This window comes from Dama dama, chromosome 5, assembly GCF_033118175.1.
Source record: "Dama dama isolate Ldn47 chromosome 5, ASM3311817v1, whole genome shotgun sequence".
Taxonomy (NCBI): Eukaryota; Metazoa; Chordata; class Mammalia; order Artiodactyla; family Cervidae; genus Dama; species Dama dama.
In genome coordinates, this window is record NC_083685.1 from 121,607,868 (window position 1) to 121,629,640 (window position 21,773).

The following is a 21,773-nucleotide window of genomic DNA, read 5'->3' on the forward strand; positions in this document are numbered from 1 at the left end:
GCCCTGAGTGAAGTTGGCGAAGACGTGGGTGTATGATGTTCACGTGAGTAGGTACAGACTTTCTGGAAAGCAGCTGGGCTCTTAGGCAGTGGGAGCCATTGGAATGATACTTCCCTTTGAGGGAGTTGCTCTGCTGTCAGCAGTAGTCGGGAGTGCAGGCTGCAGAGGTGTGCTCACCAGTGTCCCCCAGCACCAGGAAAGGAGGCCTGGAAAGGAGTGTGCATCATCAGGGGCTTGGGGGGTGGGAGGAGTGATGTCCTATTTGCACTGATGCACATGGGTGGGGGTTATTGGGTGGGTGTCTGGGGCTGCTAGTGTGACAGGCCAAGTGGGTTCATCTGTTCTCCATGGGCTAAGTGTTGGAGTTGGTGTGGAAATAATCCAGATGCCCACTGAACTGAAAGATGCAAGCACACCTGATGGATATTGTTTGGCAATGGGAAGGAATGAAGAGCTGGCACATGTTGCAATTTGAACCTTGACATGGGCTGAGTAGAACAAGCCAGTCACAAAGGGCCATACAAGTGCTTCTATTTCTGTTAAATGTCCTAAATTGGTAAATCCATAGAGACAGTGGGTAACCAGTTTTCTGGGGGCTGAGAGGGAGTGACTGCTGAAGGGTACAGGGCTTCTTTGGGGGTGATGGAAATGTTCTGGAACTAGAAGTATGGTTGCAAGATTCTATGAATATACTAAAAGGTACGGAATTGTACATTTTAAAATGGTAAATCGTGTGGTATGTGAACTGTATCAAAAATCAGGTGGGGAATCTAACACTTCCTCTAAATTATACTTAAAAAGGGCATGGGCAAGGGGGGAAATACTTGTAAAGCATGTACTTGACAAAAGACAAACTGGAAAATATGAAGAATTTTATGTGTAGGTAGAATGATGGTCCCTCCAAATGTGTGCTCAGTTGCTTAGTTGTGTCCAACTTTTTGTGACTCTGTGGACTGTAGCCTACCAGGCTTCTCTGTCCATGGAATTTTCCAGGCAAGAATGCTGGAGTTGATTGCCATTTCCTTCTCCAGGGGATCTTCCTGACCCAAGGATTGAACCCATGACCATGACTCTTGAGTCTCCTGCATTGGCAGGCAGGTTCTTTACCACTAGCGCCACCTGAGAATTGGGTTCTAACATGACAAACTCAGAACTGAGGGCTACTAATTGTTTATCAACTTCCATTTTTTTATTAGGACCTCAGACAATAGTGAAAATAAACAAGGAATTATGCTGTTAGTGCTGTGGGCAAGAATATGTCCTACCTAGATAAGGAGTCTCTATTAAGAAATCCATCTGAGGGCTTCCCCGATGGCTCAGTGGTAAAGAATCTGCCTACCAATGCAGGAAACACAGGTTTGATCCCTGATCTGGGAGGATCCCACATGGCTCAGAGCAAACTAAGCCTGTGCTCTAGAGCCCAGGAGCTGCATGTGCTCTGAGCACAGAGCCCATGTGCTGCAACGACTAAAGCCCATGCTCCCTAGAGCCCATGCCCCCCAAGGAGAGAAGCCACCGTAATGAGAAGTCACACTCCACAATTAGAGAGTAGCTCTCACTCAGAGATTAGAGAAACCCACCTACCCCACTCCCAAATGCCCACATCTTAATCCCTGGAACCTGTGAATATCCCACATTAAATGGCCAGAGGGACTTTGCAGGTGAGATTAAGTTAAAGAATATGAGATGAAGGGCTACCATGGGTCAGAGAGTGGTGTAATGGAAGAGGCGGGAGAGAGTCTCATTGGTGAGGAGGGTTCAGCTCACCGTTGCTGCATTCGGTGCCCCGAGCTATGATCTGGAGTAGCCCCTAGAAGCTCAGGAGGATGTCTAGGCGACAGCACACCTCAGACCTGTATGCTCGGGAGACTGAATTCTACCAACAACCCGAAAGAGCAAGGGAGCCTCCAGAGAGGAAGCAGCAGCCCTGCTAAATGATTTTAGCCCGGTGAGACCAAGTCAAACTTCTGACCTACAGAACTGTGATAGAATAAATCTCTTATTTTAAGCCATGGTAATTTGTCAGTAGCAATGGAAAAACTTATAACTCAAGGGGAACAAATCCAAGTAAAAAATAGGCAAAATGCCTGAATAGACACTTCACCAAAGATTTATGAGTGACATAAGTCCAGGAAAAGATGCTCACCATCTTCAGTCATTAGGAACACAAATCACACCCATGAAATCCACTGTCTGGAATGGCTGAAATTGAAGAGACCAGACCAAGCCACAGCGAAGCTAGTAGGAGCACAGAGCAAGTCACTCACTTTGGAAAATAGTTCAGTCATACACACACCCCCTCCATATGACCTGACTGTATCATGCTTGGTGTCTGCTCAAGAGAAATGAAAACGTCCATTCACACTGGTCCACGACTGCTGACCACATCTTTATTCCTAACAGTAAAAGGCTGAAAACACTCTTAACACCATTAAAATTTGATAAACCATGTGGCACCTCCGTACCATGGAAAACTATTTGGCAATGAAAAAGCACACATGCAACATGGATGAATCTCAAAGTAGTTAGATTAATATTAGCCCCCCTCCCCCCAAAAAAGCTGTATGATTCCATTTATAGAAAATTCAAAAAAATGTAAACTAATTTATAGTGACCAAAAGCAGACCAGTGGTTGCCTGGGAACGGAAGTGTGGGCGTAGCAGCTTTAGTCCATAGAGCCCTTGAGCAGGGTTGGGGAGGGCATGCATCTCCCACCAGGGGACTGACACCAGGCCTGGCTGGCTGTTCTCCAGTCACCTGAGAGAGGATACTAGGGTGTGAGGTGATGGGCTGTGAGGTTGCTGCTCAGAGTGCACAATAAAGCATGCACACTCTGCCCAGAAATGTCCAGGGGCCCATCAAGGATGGAGTCCTACTGTGTCAAGACCTTCAGGCGCATCCTTTTGTTGAAAATAATTGCACTTCAGATTGAGGGTTCCCTGAATCCTGTGAACTCTGCTGAGTTGTTGGGGGCAGCAGCCCCCAGTTCTGTGCTTTCATCGGGTCCCAGCAGCAGGGCCTCCCGAGGTGGGGGCCTTGCGATGCAGGTAACACCCCGTCCAGGCACCACCTCTGCGTCATAGGTGGGCAGTGGTGGCTGACAGTGCACACACATTGCAGTGACAGGCTACAGAGGAGCAAAGCTTCCAGTAAACATTTCCAATATAGGGCACCCCTCAGGGCATTGATCTGACTGGCATCTGGGCAGAAGACTCAGACGAGCTGCTGGCCCAGAGCCCGGAAAACAGACTCACAAGCAGATCTGGGTGTTCAAGGACGTCAGTGCCATGTGACTCGGGGTAAGCACTTCTGACCCAAGGCCCCTACTCCGCCGACTGAGGGTGCACGTGCTGGGCCACTGGGAGGTCTGTAAAGGAGCAGCATATCACTGGGCCCTGGGTTAAGACCAGCTGATGACAAACTGCTCTCCCATGGTCAGCGAGACAGGGATGTCCAGAGTCTAGGGACAAGAAATAGGAAAACTGGGTTGGCAACCGAAGTGAGGCAGACTGGAGCCTGCAGATGCGGGTGGGCAGTGGACATGGGGCCTGGCCCGGCCCTGGGAGTCTTGCTCTTCCCTCCCAGCACTCCTGGCAGTGGTCGCCTCAATCTGCTTTGGAAACAAGCTACCATTTAACCAGGGGCCGACACCGTGGACACGGGCAGAGGAAAGATGTGAAGTGTAAGGGGCTACGCTCCCCACTCTTCCGTGAAGTTCTGCTCCCTCTCTGCTCGTGTAACACTCAAGTGTCCTCTCCCTGCTGGACAGGGGTCCCATGAATGCCAGCTCAGCTGAGGGCACCTCCTACCCCCTCACCCACCCTCAGAGACAGGCCCTCTGGCCCCAAGTGTGGGCTCTCTTGCCTCTGTGTCAGGGCTGAAGGTGAAGTTGGAGACAGGAACGCTGTTGCAGAGGACCTGATGGGGGGCTGTGGCCACCCCCAGGACGGTCACGTTCCTCAGCTGCAGGCTGGCCCCCTCACTGCTCACGTGCACCAGCTTGTTCACAATGGTGTTCTGGCCGGAGCAGAGAGACAGGACCGGAGGTGTGAGCAGATGGTCTGGGGCAGTAAGCCCCACTTGGGCAGGGTCTCTGGGCAGCACACCCCCTGCAACCCCTGGGATGCTGGCACAGTGCAGGAAACTCTGGTCAAGGCACTTGGCCCATGGGCTCTTCTCCTCTTCAGTCTGGTTGACCCGGTGGCAGGTGGCCATCCCAGGACCCCAGGCCCAGTACCCTCACCGAGTCAGGATAGTCACCCCAAGATGGCCCCCAGCCTGGGCGGATCCGACTCACGTTCTTGGCCAGGAAGATGAGCTGCGTGTAGTCCCCGCCGTCCAGCACTCCCAGGCTCTCCCCGTCATCCCAGAACAGCTCCCCTTGGGCCTCCCCACTGGCGGTCAGGGCCACAGCCAGGGCCATGGGTTGCTTGCGGGACTCTGTGGTCGTGAGGGCAGGGCCCTGGGAGGGTGTGGCCCACGTCACTGTCCCAAGCCTGGTGGAGGCCTCCAAACCCAGGTGTGAGGGATGCTAGGCTAGGACAGTGCCGTAGTGGAAGAAAAAGAGGTCCGCAGGACAGTCTACAGCCAAGTAGCCTGGAGGCCTATGGAGACCACCCTGACCCAGGGGTCACCTCAGAGGACACAAGGCCCATGGAAGTTTGCAGAGTGACTGTTTTCAGAGAAGGGCCAATGAAGCTCTAGAAGGCCTCCCCTCTGCCTGGCCTGGGGGCAAGTCAGTGCAGGGATGTGTCCTTCCCCAGCCCAGGTCATCTTCACCCCTCAGAAGCATCATCTCTCTCTGGGGGCGGACCTCCAGCTGGAAAGAGGCATGTGGGGGCCCAGCAGCCCCAGGGCTGGACAAATGGGCTCAGGGGCGTGGTCCACGTACCTGCATAGGGATGATGTGCCCAGCCCGGAGGTGGACGTTGATGGTGTCCAGCGGGGCGGACAGCGTCACCCACTGCCCCTTGCTGTGGATGGTAGATATGAGGGGTGCAGGAGGTGGGAGGCTGCCAAAGGCCTCCATTGGTACCTGGAGGGGGATGTCATGTCACAAAGGATCCTGGGCAGTGCCAAGACCCTGTACTGTTTTTGGGAGACAAGAGCGGAGACTGGGCCCCACAGTGGGGACAGAGCATGAGAGGCTGGAGCCAGGGCTCGGGTGGGGCCGTTCAGAGGATGGGATAAGGGGCAGGAGTGTGGAAGCAGGAGAACTGGAGTCCTGGCTCAGTTTGGTGGCAAGTCACCCATCCAGCCTCAGTTTCCCCATCTAGAAAATGGGTCCTGCAAGGATCTCACAAGATGATGCTAGTGGAGCAGCTCCAGGTGAGGGCCCTCATATAGCCAGGACCCCTCCATACCAACAATGTCAGAGGGAGGACCTCTCCACCATCTCCCCCATCCTCCCAGGCTTCAGGGCCCCAGGACTCACCTGGGTCTGCAGGTCGTACCATGTGCCCTGGGGGAAGTAGCCAGTGACTTCAACCTTCTCAGCCTCGAGCACCGGGGTGATAAGCAGAGCCTCCCCCCACAGGAGCTGGCGGTCCACAGTCCAGGTGCTGGGGTCCTCAGGGAACCTTCAAACAGGAAAGACTGGCAGGGCGGTCTGGTAACCTCTGAGGTCAGCGGGCTCAGGGGACCCGTGGGGAGGTTTGGAAAGGAGCTGAAGGACCTGGGTTACATGTGGCAGGGCTGGTTCTAGCCAAATGAAGTCAAGGCAGGAGCCAAGAGTAACCGCTCCTTGCCTGATTATTTGGGCATGACCTGTTCACATTTCCTACTTGCAAACTGTGCTCTTGCCCATGTGTTTTATTTGGTTCTTGATATTAGTCTTACACTTGGTCTGAGTTTCTGTACATTAGGGAAAGTGTCATTTTATTGACAAGTGAAAATCACTCAGTCATGTCCGACTCTTTGTGACCCCATGGACTATACAGTCCATGGAATTCTCCAGTCCAGAATATTGGAGTGGGTAGCCTTTCCCTTCTCCAGGGGATCTTCCCAACCCAGGGATCGAACCCTGGTCTCCTGCATTGTAGGCAGATTCTTTTATCAACTTAGCCACGAAGGTTTTCTGCTATTCATTTGCCTTGACAATCTATGTTCAGAACAGTTTTCTGTTTATTTTTCTGTTTATGTTCAGAGAAATGTTATTTTTTTTCCTCTAAATTAAACCTCCTTCCTTTGCTTTTTGCTTTTGATGCTTAGAAAGCCCTTTCTTGCCAGAGCAGAGGGAAACATCAACTTCTGTTTTCCTGGGGCTTTTTCTACAGCTTAATTTTTGACATTTAATTCATCTGGAATTTAAATTTGTATGAGATGAGAGGAAATAGATTTTTGCAAATAGCTTACTAATTACCACACTACTGAAAAATCCTTTAACCCTCTGATTCAAGGAGCCATTTTACAGGATGGTAACTTCTCAGGTATACTGAGTCCTATCTGCGGGATAGCTATTGGATTTCTTTGGTGGTCTTATTACCTTAAGCCCCAAACGGATTCAGTCATGGTCGACTTACAACTTGTTTTGCCATCTGGGAGGCCTGGTCTGTACTCAGTGTTCATCATGGGATTTTCTGTTATCGAGGGCTCCTAGCCCTGAACTGGAATCCAGTGGGTAGGAACTGTTGGTGCAGGGGTTACCTCAGTGGGGAGGGCCCAGATTTTGCTGCCACCTCCCTCCTCTTGGTGCCTGGAACACCCAACGCAGGAGGGTGGCTGCCCTGGGGTCAGTGGGCCTGAGGCCATTGCTCCCAACCCAGGCACTCACTCCAGGAAGAGGGGCCGGGCCACCGTTTCGCCTCTGACGTGGGCCCCGTGGAACAGCGTGTAGAGATAGGGCAGCAGCACGTAGCGCAGGGTGAAGGCCTTCCTCATGGCTTGTTGCGCCGTCTCACTGAACCTGTATGGTTCCTGCGGCTGCAGTGGAGGGCGTGGCGGAAGCATCTGGGATCTGGGGTGGCAGTCCCCCAGGCTCCCCCAGCCCAGGAGATCGGGCACTTTGGGCCAGCCAGGGCTGGGATCCCTGGCACAGAAAGCAGTGTTCCCCAGGGCACAGCCTCCCCTGCCGTCCCTGCCCTACCTGGCTGTTCAGGGCATTGTGGTTCCGCATGAAGGGGTAGAAGGCCCCCAGCTGGGTCCAGCGCACACACAGCTCCTCTGAGGTGTTGCCCAGGAAGCCACAGATGTCGGCCCCTACCAGGGGCACCCCCAGCAGATTGAAAAGCAGGATTTCTGGAGGGCAGAGTCAGACAGGTCTGCAGACGCCACAGCCGGGCCTATCCAGGAGCCTGACAGACATTGTCTGTTGAACTGGCGAGGGAGGAGGATCCCTCCCGAAGACCCTCCCACTCAGCCCCCACCCGACGGCTGGCGCGTCCTGTACTCGTGGTTTCAGTAGAACAGCCTGCTGTGTCCGCTCCCTAACACCTAGGGTGTGCAGGGCAAACTAGATCGGTCGGGGATGAATTGAATCCCCTCCCCACCCCACAAAAGTTACGTTCAGTCCTAACCCCCAGTTGCTGGGAATGTGACCACATTTGGAAATACGGTCATTGCAGACATGATCAGGTTGAGGACATCAGGGTGGGGACTGATCCACCATGACTTGTTTTCCTATCAGAAGAAGGCATCAGATACAGGAAACACAGAGGGTCCCAAACAAGATGAACTCAAACAGACCTATACCAAGACACAATTAAAATGGCAAAAGTTAAAGAGGATTCAGGCCTGACCCGCCACGCTGGCCCCCAGAATGAAAATCAGAGCCAGTCAGCACCTGTGGGCAGAGCCAGCAGCAGCTTTGTGAAGGAAGAATGGACTCAGCTCGGAAGGACGTCACATACACAACATCACATACGCATCACATGTGAAAGCGAGCCTGTGACTAGGAAAGCACTTCCAGGCTGGAGGGTTTAATGGAGGCTCTCTTCAGCTGTGACTTCAGGGGGTCACCTCTACCCTCTCCCCAGGGCTCCTGAGCCATCCCTGGGCCTAAGACGTCTGCAGCATCAGAGCTCTTGAAACAAAAGCCAAAATTCTCTTTGCAAGGTGGAGCCAGGCACTGAGACAACAGCGGTGGGGGCGCCCTTTGGACTGAGCTCAGATGCAGTTTTCACGCAACTCAGAATGTGGTCAACAGAAGGGATGTTCTAACAAAGCATGAATCCAAGATGGGATGCTGGGAAGAGGGGCACCACAGGTGAGCCCACTCGCACAGGTAGCTGACTTGCACAGGTGAGCCCACTCACAGGAGTTGGCGGCAGGCCCCACCCCATCCCAGCAGCATCTCTTAGAGGACCTGGCTCTTGACAAACTCCCCTGGAGAGGGGCCCACCCTCCACTCCTCGCCCCACCTCCTGACAGGTGTGCTCACCTGGCACGGAGTAGGAAAGCTGCTCCCAGTTGCTCCACACATCCCCTGTCCAGTGGCCAGAGTATCGGCCATGGCCGGCAAAGGTTGAGCGAGAGATCACGAAGGGACGCGTCCCTCGAGCCTTCACCAGGGCCCTGGGTGGAAAGAGCTGTGCTGAGCGGGGTCACCAGGAACCTCATCACTGCCAGCAAGAGCGCCTGGCAGTGCAGCAGGGAGGGCGGGCTGGGAACAAGGAGCCGGATAGCTGAGGGCTCTGCCTGTGTCTGCCAGGCAGTCAGCCGCCTGCCACCCGACTTACCCTCAAAATGCACGTGTCCCAGGCTGGACAAACATCCCTTGAAGCTCAAAGAAGCCAGAGGTCCTGACCAGCCCTGGCCTCCCTGTCTCGTCACTATGCCCTTCCTCTGAGGCACCGGGCATGGAGCCGGAGGGTGAGAGGGGTTAGTATGGGGGTGGCAGGGGCCCTGGGGGGAACCTGGGCTTCCTTCTCTCCTTCCCCCACCCTGGCCCCTCACCTGTAGGAGGCTAAGGCTTCAGTCAGGCCATACAGGTTGTGCAGGTCATAGTGTGTGGACAGGAACTGGTGGCTGGAGGCGCAGATGGTGGCTGCCCGGAGGGTCCCGCCAACCACCCCTGGAGAAGAGGGGGCTGTTTCCTTGGAGCCTCCGCCCAGCAGGCTGGTGCCCCCCACATCCTGGAGCTCCTTGGGACCTGGGTACAGTCTCCACTTCTCCAAGGACAGGACGAGGTGGTGCCACAGCCTGGCCTCTGCAAACCCAGACTTCACCTCTGCCTGCCCCTGAACCAGCTGCGCCTGGAGCACCCCCTCTGAAGGGTCTCGCCTCAGCAGCACATGCCCGGTCAGCATCACATGGCTGGGGCCTCCCCACATGAACCTCACTCCTGAGGCTTCCTTCACATGCCCCGGGCTCCTGCTGTCCATCAGCTTCTCAGAAACCAGGGCTTCAAGCCTCCCAAACCAGAGGAGGGAAATCCCTTGATTTGAGCTATTAAGTCCCCAGCTGGCTAGTGCTGGGAACAGGCGGGTGGAGGCAGGCAGGGATTGGGGACAGCTCACCTGGCATGTAGGGCGGGTTCTCCAGGTTGTTGTCTGGGCAGCCATCCACTGAGCCCCTCACGAAATTGGATGGCTCATTCATATCCTGTGAGAAAGGACCAGGGGGTGGGCATCCTACCTGGTGCAGGGCATGGGGCTGGTCCCCAAGGCCACAGGACACCCAGGGGCAGGGCCACACTCACGATCCACATGCCATCGAAGGGCACTTGGGCGTGGAACTCGGTCACCATGTCCTGCCACCAGTCAAGAGCCTCGGGGTTGGTGAAGTCGGGGAAGGCGGTGAGTCCGGGCCACACCTGGACAAGAGGTCAGAGGGCAGACGGGGCCCCTGGAGCCTGCACAGAGGTCCTAGGCAAACCAGCTGTGGGCAGGGCTGCAGCCTCACTCATCTCCTCTGGGGGTGGGTGGACTGCAAGGGGGAGGAGCATGGGGAAAGGCCCCAGAAGCCACACTCCTGGCAGCCTTCTTCCTGGTCCTTGGCTTGCCCTGGGGAAGAAGCAGGGACTCTTCTTGATGCACCCTTGCACCCCCTACCCCCACCGCATGGAAGCCCCTGGGGACCCAGAGGATGTAGAGGACTCTGAGGTCTCCCTGAGGAGCTTTGGAGCTTGCATCTGAACTGCCTGCAAACAAGGGCCCCTGACACAAGGATTCTAGGTGGCCTGCCTTGTCAGAAGCCACTGTCGCCTCCAGCTGTGAACCCCGCCTTCAGTACCACTGGCCGGAGACCCCTCTTTCTCTCCCTCGCTCCCCAGGCCCCACTGTACCTGCCCAATCAGTGGCTGCCCAGTCTCATTGGTGATGAAGACCCCTCGCCTCAGACCCTCGTCATAGGGTCGGTAGGTCCCAGCAGGGCCTGAGCTGCTGATGGCAGGATCCTGGAGAGAGAAACCAGTCAGGGTGAGAAGGAAACGCCTGAAACCTTGGCCCCATTGCTGGGAAAATGCTCTCCCTAAATGTTAGCAAGGCAGAAGTGGATGCGGCTTCATGTGAGTCAACACGCTGTGTGTGGAGGTGCACGCGACCCGCCCCCGGATGGCCAAATGGGGAGCACCTGGATGCAAGAGTTACTTTTGCTTGAAGGGCCCAGAATTTCACAAATGCTCTACAGTGACCATTTATTTTATTTAGAAATAAAAATAAGAAAAGGTCTGCACCTGCCCTCCTTACTCTGAATGAGTGGCCCTGGACACCGCTCCCTTCAGAGGGGCCACGAGGATAGAAATGACCATCTAACCAATTCCAAACGGATTTCCTCTCCTGAGGGGCATCCACGGTGGCGACTACTTGGTTGTCTCAGCTCCCCTTCCCCACCTCCTCCTCCGGGCACCCCCACAAGCTCTACCAGCCTGAACTGCATCCCCCTGGCTGCGGGGACTAGCCTAGGGAAGTGTGTCCTTGTGCTGAACCACTCAGAGCCTGCCCTGCTGCCATGAGGCAGAGCTGACCACAGGGAGGAGAGGCAGGGGTCTCACGGAGCATTCCAGCTGCCCCGGCACACAGCTCCACCTGGCCTGCCCAGAGCTGAGTGGTGTCAGCTGAGTGATACGCTCACCACTTGCTTTCAGCGGTTCAAGCCACTTACAGCTGCAAGGATCCTGAGCAAAGACACGTTTCCAGGGACATCACTGGACCACAAAGGCCAAGTCTATAAATCTGATAGTCCCTCAATACCAAAGACCCTCAGAAATGTCCTCCGTGCCCATGGCAGGTCAAGGACGATGCCACTGAGAGTTGGAGCCACCGGACGCTGGGACCCTTGGCTTCCAAAAGAGCCCGCTCCACACAGGACCCAAGGGACACTCACCACGATCATGATGTACCGCCGACCGATCTGGTGGAGCTCCTGCACCATGGCCGGGAAGTCCCCGAAGTGGTCCTTGTTGAAGGTGAAGTCCCGTCTGGCATCCATGTAGTCGAGGTCATTCCACTGGACGTCCTGCAGCCACAGCACAGGGCGGTCGGGGCCCAGGCTCACCACCTCCACCCCCCAACGGGCCCCAGGCCCCTCCCCAGCACTCACCAGGGGGAAGTAGGCCCTGGTCATGTTCTCCACGACCTGGCGGGTGATGGCGGAGGTGGAGTAGCCCCAGCGGCACAGGTGGAAGCCCAGGCCCCAGTACGGCGGCATGAACGGGTAGCCTGGGGGCCAAGGTGACTGTGAGTGGGCAGGAGGGGCTGGGGAGGGAGCAGCCGGGGCCGGGGCGAGGCCTACCCACGACGTCCAGGTACTGCTGCACCACGCTCTTGGGCTCCGGGCCCAGGAAGATGTACACGTCCAGGATCCCGCCTGTCGACCTCCAGCTGAGGGCTGGGCTGGGCTGGAGGACCACATCTGGAGGAAACAGTCTTGGGGCTCAGGGACAAATACTCACCCCCCTTCCCCAGGGCCTTCAGCACTGCACCAATGGGCCAAACAACTGCTGGAGAGGTCCTCCTGCACGGAGCCTGGGGGCCCAGGGCAGTCACTCTGAGCCCAGCTCACTGAGAGACTTGGAGCAGGACGGGAAGGTGCTGAGCAGCCTGAGGCCCCCCCTTTATGGCCTTAGTCCCCCTCCTCACATCAGAGGTCTCACCTTAGGGGCACCGAAGGATAGAGCTAGCAGAGGCCATGGCCAACTGCTCATTCCTCAGAGAATGTACAAGGCTCAATCCCCTGCCCCCTCCTCTGAGACCTGCAACCTGTCAGGCAGGTACAGAGTCCCAGCCCCCTCAAGGTAGGAGGGGGTGTAGCTGCATCAGGGAAACCCTGGCTGGGGGCTTAGAAGCAGAACTGGCCAGAAGATGGGGAAGCCCCAGTGCCCCCGTGCTTACCCATGGCGTTGCTATTCAGCAGGAAGACCCCGTGAGCCAACCCGCCATCCTCCAGGACCAGGTAGAAAGGGTGAGATCCGTATAGGTTCACGTTGGGCTGGGACATGGCAGACACCCCACTTTACGTCCTGGCCCATGAGGCCCCTCTGATCCCAGACCCCCTTCCGCCACCCCTTTACCTCAGGGGCGATGTCCCGGTTCCAGAGGGTGATCTTGGTCCAGTTGGTGCTGAGCATCAGGGACCCAAGATGTTCGGCAAGGCCTGTGATGTGCTGGGATGGCAGGGAGGTGGACAGCTGCAGAAACTGGTCCGCAAAGAACAGGGGGGCCACTGTGGTGTTCAGCCTGCCAGAAGAGACCAGGTGGCCTCGCATGAGAAGCTGACAGCCCCTTGAGCCCTGACCACAAGCGGCTGCTGCCCAAAACCTTCCAGTCCTGGGAGTTGTGGCCCTGAGTACCACCTCCCAGGAGGGCCAAACTGCTCCCAGACTTCATGGAGCTGCCCAGCCAGAGGCAGTTAGGGCACTCCAAGGTTCCATAGGGTCAAGAGAAAGGATGAGACAAGCTAATAACTGCAGTGTCTGATAAACTGATATGTGCTGTGCTGTGCTTAGTCGCTCAGTTGTGTCCGACTCTGTGACCCCATGGACTGTAGCCCGCCAGGCTCCTCTGTCCATGGGGGTTTTCCAGGCAAGAATACTGGAGTGGGTTGCCATGCCCTCCTCCAGAGGATCTTCCCAACCCAAGGATCAAACCCAGGTCTCCCACATTGCAGGCAGATTCTTTACTGGCTGAGCTACTTGGGAAACCCATATTGATGTGTCCTGTGTGATAAATAAATAAATAATAAAGCAGAGTATGGGGTGCTGCCTGGAGTGATGCAGCTCCTCTAGACTGGACAGGGTTTCTCAGCCGAGGCCCTGCTGATGTTTGCGCCGATCCCTCTGTGTTCTGGGCCGTCCTGTGTGTCGTGGGGAGCTGAGTGGAATCCCTGCATCCCCGCCTTGGTGGTGACAATGTCTGCAGCTGTTGCCAAGTGTCCCCTGGGGAAAATCACTCCCCATGGGCCTCCCTGGGGTGGACAGTGTGGGTGGGGGACCTTTGAGAAGGGGCCTTTGAAGGCTCGGGTGCAGGGAACAGTGAGCATCAGGGCCCCCGGGGGCCATGAACAGCAAGGAGGCCAGAGCAGGAGGGTGGACCACAAGAGGGTCAGAGACAATGCCCTCCAGCTCCCTGGCCCTCCCACCCAGGTTGGGGGCGGGGGGCACAGAGACTAGGCACTCACAGCACCCGTCCGTCCAGCTTCCGCCGCACGACCACCCCAAAGGGCTCCTCCGAGAACTCCACGCTGTACAGCGTGAACGGCGCCTGGCTGCCAACACGCGGGGTCTCCAAGGGCACCTCATAGCGTCTGTTGGCAGGATCTTTGATCTAGAGGACGAGAATAGTGTCATGAGGCCCTTGGTGGGTGGCCGCCCCTAACACCTGTCCACTCCATCCTTCACCCTCCAGAGGAGGGAGGAGTCAGTTCAAGTCCCCAGGGCGGCCGCACAGAGCATGGAGGTGTGGACAGACTAGTACACACCCCTGAGCCTCAGTTTCCTATAAAGCCAGGAGAGCACCTCCTGTGGGCTGCCAGGTAAAATATGGAACACCAGGAGATCTGGGTTTCAGATACCCAATTGTTTTTAGTATTAATATGTCCCAGATATTCTATGGGACATACTTATGCTGAAAAAAAAAAAAAAAAGACTAATTCCTCGGTTATCTGAAATTCAAAACTGTATTTTTATTTCCTGAATCTTGCAACGTTTTTCTGCCTGGCATTCCTAGTCATATGGTGAATGCGAAAACATAATTAGATCACCCAACCATTGTCTGGGTACACAGTCATCACTCAGTAATTCATGGCTGTTGTTAACTACTTTGTTAAAATAACTGGGCATTACTGAACTGTGTACTGCAGGCTCTCTCACCTTTGTGTCTGGACATTCATTCAGTGGACAAATTTTTACCGAGCACCTGCTATGTGCCAGACACTGTCCCAGCGGCTGGGAATAAATCGGACAAGAGGCCCTGCCCTCAGTGGCTTGGATCCCACCACCCACTGCCTGGAACGTCCCCCTTCCTGCCTCCTACTTTAGGTCCCACCTGGGATGTCACTTCCTGGGGAGGGGGGAACCTAACCTTCCACCACCTCACTTTAAGCCCTGCCCTCTAGAACACTCCTAGAACCTCCCAGTCACTGTCTTAGTGACCCACTACCCACTGAATGTAGATGGCATGTCTGCTCACACCCAGACTCTAGGTGAGGGTACAATACACATCTATGCATTAATAAACACCCCACAGAGTCCGTCTTCAGGTTTCCCTGGTGGCTCAGATGCTAAAGAATCCACCTGCAATGCAGGAGACCTGGGTTCAGTCCCTGGGTTGGAAGATCCCCTGGAGGAGGGCATGGCAACCCACTCCAGTATTCTTGCCTGGAGAATCCCCATAGACAGAGGAGCGTGGCAGGCTACAGTCCTTGGGGGGGTCTCAACGAGTCGGACACGACTGAGCGACTCAGCACAGCAGAATCCGTCTTCATCCACTGTCCACACACCCACTCTGCCCCTGCCCAGCCCCTGGCCCCCATCCTGCCCACCGTGACGTGGAGTCGGCTCTCTGTCTCCATCAACACATCCAGCCTCAAGGTCATGATGTCTTTGGGGAAGAAGGTCGGGACGGCACGGGTCAGGGTGGCCGTGTACCCTGTCTCAGTGGTGGTCAGGTTCTCCAGCCTGTAACTGGGGTAGCTGGGAGGGAAGAAGCACCAGGGCTGCCCCATCTGGGCATCCGGAGGCCACTCTGCAGGCACGTAGCAGCAGCCTCGGGCCTCACATTGCTGCTGGGTGATGCCCTTGTCTGGGGCACAGTCGAAGCGGCTGTTGGGGGGCAGGTCACACTGTGTGGGCGCTGCCCTGGGGCTGCCACGGCATTCTGGGCTGCTGGCTCCTGGCTGGCAAGTTTGGTGAATCTCGTCTTGGGAGAAGCCTCGTAGTTCTCGGGGGACCACCTCCAAGTCATGAAGCAGGATGTTCCCCAGGAGAGCCAAGGAGAGGAGGGTGCAGACCCCCAGCAGGGAGCGGTAGCAGGGTGGCCATCTCATCATGGGTGGGCAGTGGATCTAGGAAGTGGGCAGACAGAAGAACCAGGCTCAATGGGACAGTAGGAGGACCAGGACCTCAGGAGACTCTCAAAGCAGCTTCCAGACTTGAACCTGGGGCTGGCCCAACAGTGCCCAGGGCGGAACTGAGTGAGTGAGGGCAGACCTGGGGCAGGGAGGAAAATGGGAAAGGAGAGAAAAGTCCCAAACAGGGAGTTACAGAATTCTGTGCATTGTGAAGTCTTCTAATATGTCACAAATTAATGCATCTAGAATGTCTGTCAAAATGACTTAATGACTTAACAAAGACAAAATAACAAAACAACTTAACAAAATGACAAAATGACTTGACAAAGACCCACATGACAGATCAAGCGGAACAAGTTCCCACAGTAGATGGAGTAAGTCCTGCTCTTGTATGAGGATTGTGGCCGAGGTGATTAAGTCTTGGCCAATGGGGCAGAAGCGCGCCCTCTCTCTGTCCCTCTCTGCTGACCTGGATGTGGATACAGCCTCTGAGGGGTCTTGGGCACCACAACCCAGGGCAACACTCAAGGATGGCTGAGCAAAGGAGAGAAGCCTGGCCCCCAGGACTTGGCAGGCGTAGCCCCTCCTGGCCCCTGCCCACACGGGGTCTGGTTGTGGGTCTCTGCCATAGCCACTGCACCGGAGCCTCATTCTGGTGACTCTGGTGCTAAGACTGTTATTACCTGCATCTTGCTTATCTTTATGTAAGAAACATTGTCCAGCTCCTCTGAGGAGCAGCAGCCATGGATACGGGACTAAACATGCCAGGATTTTACTCGGGGAATCCTTTTTATCTGCTTGAGAGAAAATGCGGAGGTTGGCAAAGAGGCTGAGACCACCCACACGTACCCACCCTCCTGATCCCACAGGAGGCTGGTGGGTCCCAGAGCCCCAGACTGTCATGCAGGTTAAGGAAGGCTGGTGAAGGCCATGGCGCTGGGGGTCCTCAAGCCAAAGCTGGTCCTAAGAGGGGTCCAGGTCTCCCAGAAGAAGCCTGCCCTAGTGTTAAGGGCCAGGAGGTGGCCCCTTGCAGGAGATGGCAGTGATGCTGTCAGGGCACAGGAGCAGAACCTCTGTCAGCAAAGCTCCTTGTGGCAAGATATCTGTGAGCTGCATTCTCACGGCCTCTGGAAACATGCAGATACTGGGGGGCGGGGAAAGTCACCCACTGCAGAAGTGCACCCATGTCACTGAGAGTCTGAGCCTGCCCCAAACAGACCAGTCAGTCACCTGGAACATTCTGGCCACCATACTTCACCAGTATGTTAAGTGTGAGAGCAAACTGTTTTCATTCACAACACTTCTGACACCAAAAGCGTGGGACTTTTTCACACTCAATTCAATTCTGACAAGAACTCCTGGATTAGCAAAGACCCTACAGGTTGAGGGCTCAGTCCCATGAACTTCCTCCATCTCAGACACTAACTGTGAGTTCCAGATTGTCACTTCCACTTCTGACCACGTGGCTATAAATTCCAGGGTTCACACAACACCCCTCACCTCAGGTTCAATAACTGGCTAGAACAACTCACAGAACTCAGGAAAGCACTTTACTTGTTTATTATAAAAGATACAACCTAGGAATACCCAGAGGGCAAGGTATGGACAAGGGGTGCTCAGCTTCTATGCCTTCTCTGGGCTGGCCACCCTCTGAGTAACAAAATGTGTTCACCAGCTTGGAAGCTCTCTAAACCCCAACTAAATGATGAGATCACTGACCACTGGTAATTAACTTAATCATCAGCCTGCTCCTGGGAGTGAGGCCAGGTGAAAGTTCCCACCCTGGAATCCTGCCTTGGTTCTTCTGGGGACTATCCCCCATTCTGACGGTGTTTACAAGCCCCCAGTCATCTCATTAGCGTGAAACAGACATTCTTATCACCACCAAGATTCTAGGGTCTTTGGGGGTTGTGTGTTAGGAACTGGGGACAAAGACTGGGGATAAATATCTATTTTTTATACCACACAGTGTCCCAGCTCCACTTGATTCTGTTAGACACATCTGTGATCGTGATGATTCAGAAACTTGGGGAACTCAGAGTGGAAGGTCTTGGCCCTTCCCACCCAGACTTCAGAAGCTGAAGAGGTGGCCAGTGGCACAACCAGGGCAGCACCCCATCCCTTCCCTGTTTCGACTGTACAGACAGAGAAGACAGCCTAGAAGGGGGAAGAGATACTACAATGGGGAAGGGGCACACTCACAGCGATCGACAATTTGGAGAGAAAAATGGGGAAGGACGGACGGTCAGTAGGTCAAGTGGCACCCCGGAGGGCCTGTTGCCCCATTTTCTGGGCTGTGACTTTGAACCACTGCTCCCCAGGCCACGGTGGTGGTACGGACAAGCTTGATTCAGAGCCCAGCTCCACCACCTGCAGAAGCAGCTAAAGGGTTTTTAAACCTCCCGTGCCTCAGCTTCCTCCCTGTGAACGTGGGCAAGCACAGCCTTCCTCGCCCAGCTCGGGGGCAATGAATGGGTACCGTGGAGCTTCCGGGGTCCTGAGGTGTTACTGAGGTTACTGTCGTCACTGCTGACCTCTGGCGCGCGGCCCTGGCACGATGCCCTCAATTCCTCCAAAAGGAAAGTACTGCCGACCAACCCTTCTATCGATCGACCCCTCCTTTCTCGGGCTTGAAGACTGCCTGGACCCGCCAAGCCTCCAGTCTGTGGGGTTGCCGCGGACCGCCCCGGCCCCGCCACTCGCTGGGACCACCCGCAGCCCCAATCCAGCTGTCAGGCCGGCTCACCTCCGCGCACGCGCGCCGCCGCAGCAGCAACCTCGGGATCCAGCGCCCGCGGCGCAGTGGCGGCGAGTCACGTGACAGTCCCTTGCGCAGGCGCCGTTGGTGAGTGCTTGTCTCCGGGCGTGCGCCCTCTGGTGGTGGGGCGCGCAGGGGCATCCTCGCCCTCTTGGCCTCTGCGCCCCTGGAAAGTGGGAGGGGCCCAGGGGCCATGCGCACTGCAGGAGAGAGGCCTGGCTTCGCCTTTTGCGATCCGGGGAGGGTGTGACGCCCCCGAGTGAGCAGCTCTCCGCATTCTAGAGCCCTCCAGGCCTCTCCAGAGGCCTGACTCTGCGAGTTTAGCACCCAGAGGCCGAAAATTTGGAAGCAACTTAAACTTCTTCTGAAAGGAAAATGTTGTCATAACCCATAAAACCGACTGTCATGAAAACATTCAATGACAAGGTACTTTTCATACATTGAGAAAAGGCCCATGTTCAGAGGAGCAAGCTTGTACTGCAAGAAGCCAACACAACATTGTAAAGCAACTATGAGCTAAGTTGCTTCAGTCGTGTCTGACTCTTTTCGACCCCATGGACTGTAGACCACCGGGCTCCTCTGTCCTTGGGAATCTCCAGGCAAGAATACTGGAGTGGGTTTCCATGCCCTGCTCCAGGGGATCTTCCTGACCCAGAGATTGAATCTGGGTCTCTTCCATCTCCTGCATTGGCAGGCAGGTTCTTTACCACTAGTGCCACCTGAAGTGAAAGTGAAGTGAAAGTCGCTCACTTGTGTCCCACTCTTTGCGACCCCATGGACTATACAGTTCATGGAATTCTCCAGGCCAGAATACTGGAGTGGGTAGCCTTTCCCTTCTCCAGGGGATCTTCCTGACCCAGGAATCCAATCCAATGTAAGTCTCCTATATAGCAGGCAGATTCTTTACCAACTGAGCTATCAGGGAAACCAGCACCACCTGGGAAGCCCAAAGCAACTATACTCCAATAAAAAGTTAATAATAATAATAATAATAAAAGAGGAGCAAGATTTTCAAGTGAAAAGTTGGATCCTGTGACCCTGTCAGGTGGAACCAGGCACAGAAAGCCCCACACAGCAGTGTCAGAGTGGGATTGAGGGCTTCCCTGCTTCTTTGTGGGGTTTGCGTTTCTGAAATATTTTAGAATAAATACGCTTTTTCTCGCACAGTCAGAAAAAACTTTTATTTTCCTGCTGAAACATTTACAATTATCTTGTAGAACATTTTCCCTTTAAACTGCAGGGAAGGCATAGGTAGCAGGTGCTTGGGAATCATAGTGTTGGGGGAGATGTCCTGGGTGGACGAGGGCTGTGGACAAGTGGGCAAAGGGAGGTCTGTGTTCACACACCTGTGTGAACTCACCTCAGGCTTTAGGCCTCCAAACACAGCCAGGGATTCACATCCCCCTGGACTTGCTCCCATAAATTGGGAATCTGGATTTAACCCATGCTGAAGGTGGGGGCAGAAGCAGAGGCCTGTATTTCCAGTTTTACTAGAAGTTAGCCCAACGTGGGAATGCAGGTTTGTGTTCACTGACACTGCCTTTGCAAGTGGAAGACTCACCAAAATGGAACTGCAAACGCAGGGATTTCCTACAAAAAAATTCCTACAATGCCCTGTCTCTCTTAAGTGGTGTCACTCTCTGAGGGTAGGAAGATTCCAGTTCTGATGACACTCAAGACCAGCCTCCTCCTTGTGGGGGGGAGGGGTGTGGATTGGGGCTTTCTAGGACCCGGATGACTCCAGCCTTTTGGCGATGGACTGGCTGACCTTGAGCAGGGCCTCTTGGAACTGGGGGTACTCTTCCTTCACGTGGTGGAGGATGGTGCCGATGCTGACCAGCCTGTCGTGCAGACGCTTGAACTCCATCATCAATGACTGCTTATTGCGGAGAGTGAAGACGTACCGCCCGTCTTTCACGGCCTGCAGGTACTTGAGGCGAGTCTGCAGGGCCACGAGCTCAGAAAGATTCTTGGGAGGGACAAGTGACCCCATGTCAGGCTATGCGTGTTCAAAAGAGGACACCCGCTGGCCTGGCACGAACTCCGACTTGAGGATGCACCAGTGGAGAGCTTGGCAGATCCAGGGGAAGGGGCCGATGGACCCGCCCTCACCCACAGTCCAACCTGCCAGGTGCCCACCACACCCATCTCAGTTGATTGGGCCCAAACACTGCAGCCCTGAGTGACCCCTGTCTTCTGCTCACACCATATTCAATCCAGCAGAAAATCCCAGTGGGGCAGCTTTGAAATGACACATGGAGTCTGATGGCTTCTCGCTAGCCTGAAGCTACCCCTGGTCTGTGCATCCTTCTTAAGAACTGTGATGGCCTAAGACAGGCCCTGTGTCCACTCTCGGCCCTCACATCCCACACTCATCATGAGAACCAAATGATTGCAGTGATCCCAAGTCACTCTTCCCCACCCCATCCCTGAGGGAGCGGCCCATGGTCATGGTACTACCCCCTCCAAGCCTTGCAAGCCCTGGGCCTTGGGCAGCCTCCACTCCTGCTGTACCTGGGGGTGCTCACTCCCTTGCCTCCCCTTCAAATTTTGACTCAAATGTCACTTCTCCTGTGTGGCCATCTCAGACCACCCTCCTTCCTAGCGCTGCCCCCATCCACCCGACACCCCCTTCTCTGCTTCCTCTTTCTCCAGAGTATCTGTCACCATCAGATATGAAGTATCATTTTGCTTATTAGTTTGATTATCTGTCCTCCCGCCCTCAGAAGGTGACCTCAGGGAGGGCAGGGGTTGTCATCTTTTCTGTTCGCTGTACCCTGGCACCCAGGACATTGCCAGCCTGTGGAGCCTTCATGAGCAATGTGAGGTGGATGACAGCAGTAGGTAGTGCTATGATCAGCCTGGGCTTAGCTGGGCCAGAGCAGGCCTTGCTGCTGGGTTCCTGTGGCCCTGGGGCTTGCCTACCTGTCGCTTGAGGGTCGCCAGCCGGTCCAGCTCAACTTCGAGCTCATCGACCTCAACCTGCGTCCTCGACAACTGCTCCTGTTTCTCCAGGAGGGAGTCACTCATGGATTTTTGAGATTCTTCCAGTTCCAGGATGGTTTGGGTGCACTCCTCGGTGGCCTGGGGTGGGAGCCGGGTGAGACAGGAACATCCTGGGACCCTGCCCCCAGTTATTCAGGGGACAGAGAAGAGTCAGGCAGGGAGGACCCCCCAGGACCCTCTAGGCACATAATCTGGGAGGAATTCCAAAGCTGGGGTGTAGGAGAGTGCCGCAGGTGGGGAAGCCAGCGAGGGAGCCATGGCCAGACCCTCTGTGGCAGTGGGGAGAAGAGGATTCTGTCGCCAACCTGGGCAGAGGAGGCCCCTGGGGAGCCAGGAGGGGTGGAGAGGGATGGACAAAAGTAAGTCCAGGACAGAAGAAAGTCCAGGAGTGGCCAAGATGGCAGAGAAATGCACAAACCAGGACCAGAAAAGGCCCCTCTGCACCTCCAGGAATGTCCAAATAAGCAGTTGGATCAACTCCATCATTTTCAGCTACCTTTTCCTCATGCAGGACTCCCCTGACCAGGGCTATTCCAACATTCTCCGTCTGATCCTCTGGGTGACA

At 55.2% G+C, this 21,773-nt stretch overlaps 2 protein-coding genes across 4 annotated transcripts in view; both read right to left on the reverse strand.

Annotated features, from left to right (window-relative positions):
• Positions 1 to 2,370: 2,370 nt before the first annotated feature.
• Positions 2,371 to 18,276, reverse strand: GAA (alpha glucosidase). Of its 3 annotated transcripts, none has more exons than XM_061144610.1 (20): positions 18,191 to 18,276; positions 14,917 to 15,438; positions 13,555 to 13,700; positions 12,449 to 12,614; positions 12,270 to 12,366; positions 11,671 to 11,790; positions 11,479 to 11,597; positions 11,263 to 11,394; positions 10,223 to 10,333; positions 9,638 to 9,751; positions 9,456 to 9,540; positions 8,893 to 9,010; positions 8,378 to 8,511; positions 7,085 to 7,236; positions 6,773 to 6,921; positions 5,435 to 5,579; positions 4,892 to 5,035; positions 4,298 to 4,462; positions 3,865 to 4,017; positions 2,371 to 3,460 (listed from the first exon to the last, which is right to left on the reverse strand). In XM_061144610.1, exons 2-20 carry the CDS (start codon positions 15,421 to 15,423, stop codon positions 3,401 to 3,403), a joined length of 2,817 nt encoding a protein of 938 aa, XP_061000593.1. In that variant the 5' UTR covers positions 15,424 to 15,438; positions 18,191 to 18,276; the 3' UTR covers positions 2,371 to 3,400. The 3 variants fall into 3 exon arrangements, with proteins under 3 accessions (XP_061000593.1, XP_061000594.1, XP_061000592.1); XM_061144611.1 differs by lacking the exon at positions 18,191 to 18,276 and adding an exon at positions 17,924 to 18,146; XM_061144609.1 differs by lacking the exon at positions 18,191 to 18,276 and adding an exon at positions 16,128 to 16,211.
• Positions 18,277 to 19,435: 1,159 nt separating this feature from the next.
• The window catches only part of CCDC40 (coiled-coil domain containing 40), a 43,506-nt gene continuing 41,168 nt past the window's right edge, over positions 19,436 to 21,773 (reverse strand). Inside the window, exons 19-20 of the mRNA XM_061141265.1 lie at positions 21,128 to 21,286; positions 19,436 to 20,171 (exon numbers count right to left, since the gene is read on the reverse strand). Of these exons, the coding sequence (XP_060997248.1) occupies positions 19,926 to 20,171; positions 21,128 to 21,286 (405 nt within the window). The 3' untranslated portion in view covers positions 19,436 to 19,925. The remainder of the gene's footprint in view (positions 20,172 to 21,127; positions 21,287 to 21,773) is intronic.

Excerpts from the sequence above, each read along its gene's own strand:
- GAA (XM_061144609.1), bottom strand. Across the intron at positions 9,541-9,637 it reads CCTTCGATGGCATGTGGATC|GATATGAATGAGCCATCCAA; the intron begins GTGAGTGTGGCC and ends CCTTTCTCACAG. Across the intron at positions 4,018-4,297 it reads TCATCTTCCTGGCCAAGAAC|AACACCATTGTGAACAAGCT; the intron begins GTGAGTCGGATC and ends TGCTCCGGCCAG.